This window comes from Bombyx mandarina, chromosome 02, assembly GCF_030267445.1.
Source record: "Bombyx mandarina strain Sakado chromosome 02, ASM3026744v2".
Taxonomy (NCBI): domain Eukaryota; kingdom Metazoa; phylum Arthropoda; class Insecta; order Lepidoptera; family Bombycidae; genus Bombyx; species Bombyx mandarina.
The window spans coordinates 7,915,534-7,928,600 of NC_143209.1; the positions used below are offsets into that span (position 1 = coordinate 7,915,534).

Here is a 13,067-nt window from a genome sequence, read left to right on the forward strand (position 1 = left end):
TTTAAATTGGTTATTTTTGTTTGTCTAAGGCGACTATGGCTGAATTACATTACGAAATATAAATGGTGGTGTTAAATTGTTATTCGAACATAAAGATCATAACGAAAATTGTCACCCTTTATTAGAAACGACAAAGGAAAGATCTTTCATTTAGTGTAGAGTGTGTAGACCGCTTGCTGCTATCTTGAACTTGTATGAGTCCTCTTGACAATGTCAAGCTTTTGTCGGATCTATTATTATTCTATGACAGTTCGCTACTCAGTATGTCAGCTGTATTAAAAAAACGACTGTTCTCCACTTTAAAATAGAGTACAATATGCTTTGCGGCAGAACATGCAGGAGGTAGCTACTCACTCCGGCTCAAAGAAATTGATCTATACTAATTATTATAAATGTGAAAGTCTGTATTTTCGTCACTAAAACCTGAATGTACTTAATACACAATTATATTTTATAATCTGGATTAACACATTCGATTTTTTGTCAGGATTAATGGCATGACAACAACAGATCTTCTAAATAATGATATAATTGCATGATGTTCCTCAGTGCTGAGGGTCGCGACCTTTACGGGGCATTTCTGTTCAGACTATATTCCACCATTCTTTCCCGTCCTCAGCGCAGTGGATAGCGACATTGATGCTGGAGTCCAATGAGGTCTTACTTTGATTGGACCAGCGCATGGGACTACGCCCTCTTGCCCTTTTTCCTTCCACATTACAGGTGATGAGTAGTTTATCAAGACTGTCACTTTTCTTCCTTGCAACAAACACAACTATAAGACATTTAGCGGTAGGAAGCGGCTTGGCTCTGCCCCTGGCATTGCTGAAGTCCATGGGCGACGGTAACCACTCACCATCAGGTGGGCCGTAAGCTCGTTTGCCTACAAGGGCAATAAAAAAACATAAACAAATACAGCCAGATTCCAAATAACAGCCAACTTCAACAAAGACAACGACTGACCTTTACCAAGAATCCAAACTCGAAACCAATGAACCGACCTTATGACGATAGAAACGACGAAAGCGACACCAATGAAAATTTATCGATAAATCAATAAAAACACAACCGGACGATTGCCAGCCCTAATTAAACTCACACACGGACGGCTAATACTTGCCATGGGAATGGATTCTCGGAAACATTGAATAAAAATACGTTTTTAATTTTTCCCCTCTTGTTATACAAAATTCCGAACGATTTAGTTGGAGGCTTTGCGAAAAACGTAAAATTCTAATGCAGCACCACGATATTGTGAGTGGAATTAGATATTAAAACAAAAGTGATAAAATATACGCACAAAATCTATACTTCGGTAGGCAGCGGCTTGGCTCTGCCCCTGGCATTGCTGAAGTCCATGGGCGACGGTAACCACTTACCATCAGGTGGGCCGTATGCCCGTCTGCCTACAAAGACAATAAAAAAAAAAACTTATAATATTATAAAGCTGAAGAGTTTGTATGTTTGAACGCGCTAATCTCAGGAACTACTGGTCCGATTTGAAGGCTATATAACAGGGCCGAGGCTATAGGCTATATAACATCGCGCTAAGACCAATGCAAGCGGAGCACCAATAAATAATGTTTCAAAATCGGGGTATTTTTCGCTTTTGAGAGCTTCCGCTGCGTGCGCTGTGATAACGGTTAAAGTTACGCTAAAATAATGTATGACAGAATTGTTCCCCTTTAAAAGTTTAAAAAAATGGCTCCTTAACATTCTCTATTATTCAAAAGTATTTTCACTTTCTACGCAAATGAAGTGGGTGGGTAAAATTTAGCGTTATGCCAAAGTAATTATTCCACGCAGACGAAGTCGCGGGCAATAGCCTAGTAATTCTATAAAAATTCTTCTTTATTATATAAGGGAGAAAACAGTTTTTGTGTACGAAACTATAATAGTTTATGTTTTTGGGATAGACGGATTACTGGTGGCCCGGAGGCCTCTCCAGTTTCACCAGGACAGGTGGGCAATACGAGCTCAGCTAGGAGGGGTGGGGCTTGGTAATAGGTAGCTGCCCGAGGGCATCCAAAGGAGGCCTAACAGCTCAAGAGCAGCTGCCGCTAATGTATCTACTACTGGTTCCAAATCCGTTGAGAAGAAGCGGGAGACTCAGTAGGCTGATGCTATAAGCTTTGTTCACCTCGAACTCTTCGATGATTTCGACAAGTACATTAACACAGTGTTAATTAACAAAATATCAAATTAAAAAATAAAACTTGATGTTGATTTTAAAATACTGGTTTTTTTTATTCATACCTAAGCTGATATCATGAAGTATGAAGCTTATCTCATTTCGCTTCATATTATAACAAAAGAAAGTAAGCATTGGCTGAAAGGTCTCGTTGTCAAGGCATAATAATTTCCAAAAAAAAAAGAATTTCGTAATATTTTAGATAATTTTCTGTGCGTCGATTCCACACCCTACGGACAAAATGGAAAGCAGTCGACGTGGTCCAAAACAAGTCATTTCGGATCCTCTCGATCCACTAACGGTGCTTTTAGGTACCTCAAGCACTGGTCATCGTTCCCATCGAACCCGTCGCTTGCGACGAAGGGCTCGACAAGTAAATTAACCCACAGACACAGCCCGCTGAGTTTCTCGCCGGATCTTCTCAGTGAGTCGCGTTTCCGATCCGGTGATAGATTCTGCGAAGCACTGCTCTTGCTAGGATTCGTGTTAGCAACAACTTCAGGTTTGAGCCCCGTGAGCTCACCTACTGGCCCTGTGACGCTGATATGGTCTCTCAAGATATCAGTTTAGGTATGAAAAAAAAATTAGCATATCCTCTTTCACACAGCCCATCCAAATATTTTCTTAATAGCAGTAAATTAGGGAAAGATAAACTTATAGAAAAACGAATGTAATATTGTCGTTTTCAGGTTTCAATACGACGTGGCTTAATGGCGAATGGTTTCAGATAAAGTTTTTAATATTAATTTAAATTTTATTAAATAGACGGGTGAAGTCATTTACTTGGAGGCTTGAGGTATGTGTGTCAATTGTCTAATGAGTGGTTCGCAGCAATGATAAATGTATGTATGTATCTCTACCCTTGTAAGGTTAAAACATACTTATCTATGTTCTATATATGTTATTAGAAGAATAAAAAATAATTTAAGTAATATAAATTTGTCAAGCTCGTCCCGCATCCTTCACGGTCAGATCTCGAAGCTATCAAACAAAATGTCTCAGCGAAATTGACATGAACATCAAAATAGTTACTTGCAAAGGTCAAATGCATTTATTATAAGGTCGCTAGACGAGAACGCATCTTCAAATTTAAAGAAAAGGGAAGCAAAAAAAAACAACAAACACGTTTTTTTTTTTCTTTCGAACACGAAGCACACGGATTCTAAAAATCGAAGAGGATTCTCCACGCATCACGTTCGGAAACATGTTAAAGTTGAAAACGACGTAAACAAAAAATAAAAAATAAAAAACGTCGTTCGAGACCATCAAATTATTGTTGAGATATTAATATTCGAACGTTCCTTTGCCGCCAAAAAGAGCTGGGTGTCGGACGCGTACGACTCGCGGCGATCCGATCGTCGCGATACACAAGACCCCCAATAATTACAACTTACCACTGACTATTATTATCAAGTAGCATGTGCCTTTCATATATTTTACAAAATGGATGGCGGGCCTTCGCGGGGCATCGTGTAACTCGAATATTTATATTGTTGATTTATTGCGTCGTTCTGTGTGAGTTGATTTACGATGGGGGTGTGTGTGTGTTACTGGACGAAAACGCGATGTATCCGATGTACATACGCGGTATGGTATTCGTTTAGAAAACGGTATAGATTAGATTTTAAGATAGAATGGACGTTTGTTTTTTTTTTGGTTTGATTTTTAATCTGTGATTAATGCGACACGATCAAATTGAAGCACAGGAGTCAACGAAAAAAAGGCTTCATAGTAATATCTGACATTCATGGCTGTATGGGCTAAAGGTTTTTACATACAAGATTTGGAATTTAAAAAAAAGTTTGACGTGCCGTGATAGCATAGAGTACTTATAATTTTTTTAAGGGATTTCAGGCCTTTAGGTCAAGTCTTATTTTAATTTTAATAAAAACTTTTTTTAATATGAAAACCGATAATATGAAATAAAATGAAAACGAAATGAAATGAGATGACATGATATGGGATGAAATATTATTATAATCTCAGTGAAATGGTGGTCATTTACTGAGACTTTTTCCGTTATTACACATTTAAGCCTGAAGAAACACTAAATAGACAAAATAAAACAAATCATACAACTTTATTCCTCGCGTTTTCGCCAAAAGTCAAGTAGTTATAAAATTGAAGAAATACACAGAGAAATCAAGACCTACAGAAACGATATATATAATATATATGTCGCAAAGCAAGAATCTTTCAATCGTTTTTTTAGGTTTGTATTATATGAGATTATAATATTTTATGTGCGTCAGAAACCAGACCTTTTGTCTAGGTGACACAATTTTGTTGATTCTTTTTCTGTACGAAAGCTAGTGCTTCTCATGTGGTTCCGTATACTTAAATCTAATCAGCAGTTTTGGATTAACCATAAAAAATATTTAATTGCCTTCGAGTCGGTTTTCTTTTTAGTTACAAATTTCGGATTATTAAGTATCTAATCGAAATGACGATAATATTGAGCCAACATGTGAGCATCATGATGGAGTATTTCCGACCAACTATATGCATAGCCCCTTACTTTGTCTTACATGAGCTGGAGACAATGTAGACTTGCCTTAATGAAGAAATTTTACAACTACCTTCATTATTAAATCTACATTTTTACTGGTGGTAGGACCTCTTGTGAGTCCGCGCGGGTTGGTACCACCGCCCTGCCTATTTCTGCCGTGAAGCATTAATGCGTTTCGGTTTGAAGGGTGGGGCAGTCGTCGTAACTATACTTGAGACCTTAGAACTGATATCTCAAGGTGGGTGGCGCATTTACGTCGTAGATGTCTACGGGCTCCAGTAACCACTTGGCACCAGGTGGGCTGTGAGCTCGTCCACCCATATAAGCAATAAAAAAATACCTGGCATAAATATCTGTAAGCTAATGATAGAGAGTTCCATAAAACATCGTGGGTAGGTACTGCAGCTCTTTGAGAAGAGAGAGCTGAGTTAATGGCGAGTTTGCAGCAGAAATAGGCAATAATGTGGTACGCGTATGGGTCCATTGAAAGTGCCAAGTAAAATTAAATCAAACACATAGCATATTAACAGATTTAATCTATTAGCTTAAGAACGATAATTCACCCACTCACGCTCGTTCACCCATCTAAGCAATAAAAAAAGGGTGCGTGTACTTATGTACCTACGTAAGAAGTTATACTTTATTTTTATTAAATTTATTTATTTATTTTTATTTAAATTTTAATCAATTTGAAAAAAATATCGATTAAACAACATCCTCAAACACGCATATTGGACATTCCTTTTCTTGACATCGTATAAATTCGGTAATTCTCGGTACGGTTCGGAAAGCTCACCTGCGGCTATATTCAGACTCGCCAAGCTACGTCGGTCGTATTGTAATGAGCGATTTAGTGGGCAACTTCATTCTGTTAATTTAGTGTCACGGTGCGCGCGCATCGTAAAATTTCACTCTCATCAATTTTTCATAACGCGCCTAAAGAAGTATAACTTCAAAAGACTCACAGACAGTAACTGACACGATGGTAGCATCTTAAATATGTTGTATTTGTTTACAGAGAAATGCGGTCTCTCGGACGACCCCGGTCTCCGCGTGAACGGCAAAGGGAAGAAGATGAGGAAACCCCGCACAATATACTCCAGCCTTCAACTCCAGCAGTTGAATAGAAGGTTCCAGAGGACGCAGTACCTAGCGCTGCCGGAGCGGGCGGAGTTGGCGGCCAGCCTCGGACTAACGCAGACGCAGGTAAGTTGAAGACACGATGACATTTACCATGAAGAGTTTTGCACACGTCACGCGGTATGACGTCACGGGGTATGACGTCATGGCCTCGCATCGCTTGAATCGTGACTTATGGAAATCGTAACGAATCAAGAGGGCGACGTAAAATAAACCATACAGTAGGGTAAATTAATACTAGTTTAAAAACTCTACATACTACACTTTGTGATCAAATATCTAAAGAAATTTGTCGTAAATTAATTAATATGCTTATTGTTTTGGTTCGAGTTAGTTCGGGAGTAAGGGAGTTGAATATATTAAAAGTCATGCTAAATAGAGAGCACGCTATACTGCTAATACGGACTACTGAATTGTGACGTCACTATTCAAGCAGAAGGAACGGCAAAGGGAAAGAGACACATACCACCTCGACATTCAAAAACCTTAAGCTATCACAACTCAAAACTTTACTAAACATCGAACTGTATCTTCAATACACGTTCATTAATAGAATATTTCAAATTTGAAAAAACAACAAAATGCTAAACCATAGTCTGAGATTTAAAAAAAACATAAATTAATACCAATTAAAAATACTGTAAAATAAATTCTAAATTTAAAATTCGAACACTTCTGTAGTTTCAAAATATAATAGTTACGAAATTCAGAAACGTTTGAAAAAAAAAAAGAAAAAACAAAATGGCGCCCCGACCACACGTGTGTAATTATGTCACAAGAACTATAATTATGAAAACATTGTGTGCGTATACACTACTGTCTTATCTTAGAATATTTGTGCAGATAAAAACTGACTTTAAGACCACGGGAATAATACTTGAAATCTAATGACATCGTGAAAGGTGTAATTATATATTTTTTTTCTCTAAACGCAGCTGATAGTGAATTGACAATTTTATTTTAACGTATAATTAAAAAAGCGAGGGATATTGTTTTGTCTTAGAGCTTTTATTAAAAAGGACTTTTTTTTGTCAAGTTACACATGTGTTTTTTTTATCTATATCCCGACATTTGTGAAAGGGAAACATTTTCGCCTTTGTAACAGGAGAATGCTAACAGAATCATGTGCTTAGTGCGAGTTTTTTAACGTTCTCGACAGCGTAAAAGTTAACTCAAATTTGTAAGTGTACTAGTGTGAGGAGCATAACACGTACAATAACATTCGATGTAACTACACTATTAGTAAAGTCGGTTAAACTTCGAGGGCTACAAAAAAAAAAAAAAACTATCCACACTTAATTTTATTATAATTTAAGTTTTCTCAGTTATTGTTCGGGTTGTGTCCGCTTTGATGAACCCGCTCTTCGTAGGGAAGAACGCGGCGTCCGTGAGAATTTGTCGATAAAGTATATTGGAGACTAGATGACCCGGCAGACTTCGTAGTGCCTCAATCGATAAATAAAATAAACTTAAAACAAACAAAAAGAAAGCGTCCGAAGGGGGACAGATCAAAGGAAAAACAAAATTGTGATTTTATTGAATTCCGAGCATTTTCATATTTATCTACCTTTTAAACCTTCTCTGGACTTCCACAAGTAATTCAAGACCAATATTAGCCAAATCGGTCCAGCCGTTCTCGAGTTTTAGCGAGACTAACGAACAGAAATTCATTTTTATATTAGGTATATATATACCGTTACCTCTATTAAATGTATGTATATTTTGTGTTCGATTATATGAGTTCTTAACCTGTGTAACTGATCCTAATTATTGACCACGTCATCATCGTTATCAGCCTAAAGTCGACAACTCCTGTGTGCTTAGTGCGTGTTTTTTTAACTTTTCGATCGTGTAAAAGTTAACTCAACTTTTGTTATGGCTCAGATGTGTGGACGAGCTCACAGCCCACCTGGTGTTAAGCGGTTAATGGAGCCCATAGACATCTACAACGTAAATGCGCCACCCATCTTGAGATATAAGTTCTAAGGTCTCAAGTATAGTTACAACGGCTGCCCTACTCAAACGCATTACGGCTTCACGGCAGAAATAGGCAGGGTGGTGGTACCTACCCGCGCGGACTCACAAGATGTCCTACCACCAGTGAATGGATGAATTTGTATGGAGTTGGCTTCCCTACGTTCGTCGCTAGGGGTGCTGTTCTAACTCCAAACACATTTAACTTTTACGTAATCGAGGAGTTAAAAAACTCGCACTAAACATCTGGAGATAGTCCCGTCGCAACTTACGTCACTAAGCCGTCTCTTCTTGCCGATCACCTCTCACAATATCTCGCACCACTTGGCTGGGAGGGCGTCCAACATTATTGACTATAGCAAGGAAATAGCTTGTAAATGTCAAAGAAGGCATATTTTTCCTTTTCGGATGAAAATTTGTAAATTTGGAAATTCCAATAAGTTTCTTTTAATTTTTAGGTTGCCATTTATCGCATAGTCTTTTTCTTGCATTTTATATTTAGGGCTACCGGAGTTAGTATAGTTACGAATATTTTCATTTAGAATTAATTTATCGATAACTAACTATTATTTATATCCCAACCCTAGCTAATCTATACCGCGATTCGATTCAACATTAAAACTATAAAAAGTTGAATAGAATCCCGCACTATTCTATATTCTACACATAGATCTATTGATAGCAAACTACGCATCCGAAAATATACGTTATCACTTTCGGCATTAAGTTCATATTTTTCTGTTTTCAAATTAATGTAATGAGTAGCTAAATTAGCAGTATATTTATTTATCATTTATAAAATAATTGTCAAAATGCTCCGAGATAATTTTTGTACCAGAATTTGAATGATTTTTTAATGTCATTGTCTTAAACATACATAAAATATATACCAGCAATGACTCAGATGAACTTACTCACATCGCCACTTTTATGTAAAGTGTCCCACCTTTTAAACTGGGAAATATTAGCGGCAGCGATAGACAGCAGTGTACCTTTGGGCAAATCTTCATACGCCATAAGACTGTCACTATGTGCAAATTATATTGCCTTTTACCTTAATTTTTTCCCTACCAATTCTCTAGTAGCCTAAGAGGTTATTATTCCAGCTACGTCCGGACGGGTTGGTGAGCTCAAGGGGCCGACCTGAGAGAATTTGCCCACACTAGTCCTAGCAAGAGCAGTGCTTCGCAGAATCTAGCACCAGATCGGAATCGCGACCCACTGAAAAGATCCAACGAGAAGTTTAGCGGGCTTTTACCAATATCATAGTGAATGACACTAAGTTTGTTTCCCGTGCGCGGTTTCAACGTCTAGGCTTAAAAACAATTTTGTTGTAACATATTAGAGAGATTTTTTTTACGACCGATTCATCGATTCTCGGAATGGACCACGGCTTTTAGATTTGGTCGTAATAATTAATGAAAGACTAATCAATGTACAATGTTTTGTATCAGAAAGTTGAGTTTTTTTTTTTCTGTTTTATACTCTGTGAATAGGATACGCCTTTGGGAAGGCGCCAACGCGATTTTTTATGGTCGTTTTCTTCGATGAGAACGGGTAACGGGAACCATGGTTTGTACAGCCAAGTTCGAATGTTTTTAATAGTGGATTGTAAACTGTTTGTTACCACTTTTTATTTAATAGCCAAACAGATTAAACTAAAATAATAAAAAAACGGTACGAATGTTATTACTTATTGTGTCAAAAAAGCATTTTTATCTATCCATTGATATAAAATAATGGGTTGAAGAAGAAAGTACAAAAAAAAAAATCGATTTTCAAGCAATTTTCTATCAACTATTCGTTAAATTTTATTGATTATTTAGGTTTTGAGGATCATAATGATAATATAATTCAAACCACCTAATTTTAAGAAGATATGCAAATCAGGTATCTTTCGACTATTACTATCATAGAAACAGAACACGCGCCTATTTCATGCCTAATTTTTGGATTATTAGCCATTAGGCATTCGTGGAATATTTCAAGTAATCATCGAGTCGAAAGGAATCATTGAATCGGTTATATAGAGCATTCAACATTATGTCATTAATAAAGACAGCGTGATTACTAAATAAATAACATTTTTTTTTATGAATATAAGGAAGTATTTAAGACGTGCTTGAAGATTTAAATAAACAGCCAATCCTGGTAAATGTGATGGTAGACCAATTTATTTTTATTTTACAATTGCAATTCTCTATGCGTATTCCCATAAAAAAGTAAACTTAATTTACATCTGACAGAACAGAATGATTGATGTCAGTGAGTGTGCCGGTGTTGCCAGAACGTGTGACTAATGTCACAATTACATTATGATTGCCAGCCTTTTTCTTATGGGTCGCCTTTTGTTAGTCCGAATACTGTTTATTTGGTAACCACGATCAATCTAGGCTAGATGTGATTTTAAATTACTTTGATTTTTTTTTGTAAGATCTTTCTTTGTAAGTGAAGTTTTTTTTTTTTTAAAGTAATCAGCACGAGACTTCGTACTATAGGGATATAATATTTTAGTGGTGGTTAGTCATTTTTTCGGTTCTGGCCGGGTAGGTACCACGATGTTGATTGATTTGTTGCTAGAATACTTTATCGGCCAGAATTTATACTTCTACTATAATAACTGCTCAACTTTAGGTGAGAAGGGAGGTCGTATGCACCCCGTATCGAAGTTATGGTATTTTGAGAGACTCACAGTAGCAATAAGCCAACAGGGCGGTAGATAGCTTTAATTCTTCTTTTGATTTGTACTATTTTCCCTGTCGATTAGTCAAGAAAGAAAAAAAAGCTAATAAAAGCTTAGACAAATTTCATTATTCTAATGCGATTAAAATGTATGTCGCATTAACGATTCTTTTGAGCTTTTGTAAGGGAGCGGGTACTAATGATTTTGATTTTTATTACACGATGCTATTCCTTCATCGTGCAAGTAAATCGTGAACGTTTGTTAAGTAAGCATTTCATCAGAAAAATTAGTACCCGCCTGCGGGATTCGAACACTGGTGCATCGCTCAATACGAATGCACCGGATGTCTTATCCTTTAGGCCACGAGGACTTCAAACGTATTGCCATTTAAATACACGTTTCCCCGTCTAAAAAGTAGGGCGATGTCCGTCGGGGCATCAGTGACTCACAAAAGATCTCGAGGCCTCAATCAACTAACCAAAAGTCAGAAGCCCCGCCACTTTAACGGAAGCTGGATTTTTAATACATTACAAAAAAAAAGCTCAAAAAAATCCACACGATTGTTCTAAAAGTGCCTAGTCACTGCATTTGACGAGCTCCCATTGGTCAGCGGTCGAAGTTTGACAGCCAATCACGTCGGGCCATTTCGAAAATAGAAAGTCATCATTCTTAACGTTCAAATTAGTGACTGTGCGATTTACTATATTGACATTTTTATTGGTAGAGCCAAGATATTATGTATTGTTCTATTAATTTTTTTTTTTTTTTTTTTTATTGCTTAGATGGGTGGACGAGCTCACAGCCCACCTGATGTTAAGTGGTTACTGGAGCCCATAGACATCCACAACGTAAATGCGCCACTCACCTTGAGATACAAGTTCTAAGGTCTCAAGTATAGTAACGACGGCTGCCCCACCCTTCAAACCGAAACGCATTACTGCTTCACGGCAGAAATAGGCAGGGTGGTGGTACCCACCCGCGCGGACTCACAAGAGGTCCTACCACCAGTAATTACGCAAATTATAATTTTGCGGGTTTCATTTTTATTACACGATGTTATTCCTTCACCGTGGAAGTCAATCGTGAACATTTGTTGAGTACGTATTTCATTTGAAAAATTGGTACCCGCCTGCGGGATTCGAACACCGGTGCATCGCTCAACACGAATGCACCGGACGTCTTATCCGTTAGGCCACGACGACTAAAAAAGTGCGTGTTGTTTGTTTCATCTAAATTGTTAATTTTACAAAGCAACGTCTCGGGATAATGCCGAGATTTGATTGGAGCATATTTTCAGCCCGTGGGAAGATTAAATCGATTGTACATAAATCAAATAATAAGGTACAATACTGTTCCATCTTAATACGGTTCATTTTTTTGACAACTACAAAATGTTACCACTATAAAAAAAAACCTCCAAAACTTAACAAAATAACTAAATTTTATAGAAAATTTTAAAGTAACGTAAATTACGTATCAATATCATCTGTCACCAAAAATTCGCTATCTATCGCTATGTTTATACAAAAAAAAATTATTACGCAAATTACGAAAAATTTACGAATGGCGTCATTGCTGTTTCATTTCCTATCTAGCATACATCGGGCTTTATACACTATGAAATTATTGCTATCTTGACAGTTGACGTCAAAGTCCCAGCTACATCCGGATAACGGATATTATGGTCCTTCGAACCGGATAACATGAGACGGATCATCGCCGCAGTCCGCATCGGTGTCGATTAGGGAAGAATTATCCGCGTAGCCTCTTATTAGCAAGAAAACATATGGTTGCAGCTACACTCCTACAGCTTGATGAAAGAGACAAGATCGAATCTTTATATCCGGCGGGGTTAAAAACCGGATGACATGTACTATCGCTTACAAAAGTACTTTTGAATACGCTAGTGGAAATTTAAGTAATGTTTTGATGGTACCAAGAGGACCAAAACGACATTGGACTCTAGCATCAATGTCGCTATCCACTGCACTGAGGGCAGGAAGAAATAGAGGAACATGATCCAAACAAAAGTGCTCTGTAAAGGTCACGACCCTCAGCACTGAGGAACATGATGCAAGCTGGAGGCACCAATAATAATTAGCAAAAAGATTTGCTTCGCCGCCTCTGTGAGTGAGTACTTGAAAATGTACATCATTTTACGTACCTCCATTAATTAGTTTTGTATTTGCAAGAGTGTACCAGGCTCACCACAAACCGGAAGAAGTTGCGATTGCTTGTAAGGCGCACAGCATCTGCCCAGAGCAATGATGCTAAATGACGACTACGGCCGCTCTGACAAGAGTGATAAGACAGAGGGAAATTAATTAATTTAAAACTAATAATAGTGCTTTACGGGATAAATACCTAGGACAGAAGTACATACCAGATAGTGCTGATAGCACTTCCCACCACCGATTTTGATAAAACCAGATTTGGTTTCTTTTTATTTGTATTTTTATGTATATTTTTAGCTTGTAATGTGTACTGTGTAACGTGTATTGTATGTGTGTACTAATAAATAAAATAAAACAAATAAAAAGACCGATCGGCTCAAACATCAAAACTCACCC

General features: G+C 37.4%; 1 protein-coding gene across 7 annotated transcripts in view; it reads left to right on the forward strand.

Annotated features, from left to right (window-relative positions):
* Positions 1-13,067, forward strand: part of Dll (homeotic protein distal-less) — a 148,470-nt gene that overhangs the window by 47,698 nt on the left and 87,705 nt on the right. For all 7 annotated transcript variants that reach the window (XM_028172822.2, XM_028172825.2, XM_028172820.2 and 4 more), the window contains exon 3: positions 5,719-5,906. In XM_028172822.2, coding sequence (XP_028028623.1) covers positions 5,719-5,906 — 188 coding nt within the window. The remainder of the gene's footprint in view (positions 1-5,718; positions 5,907-13,067) is intronic.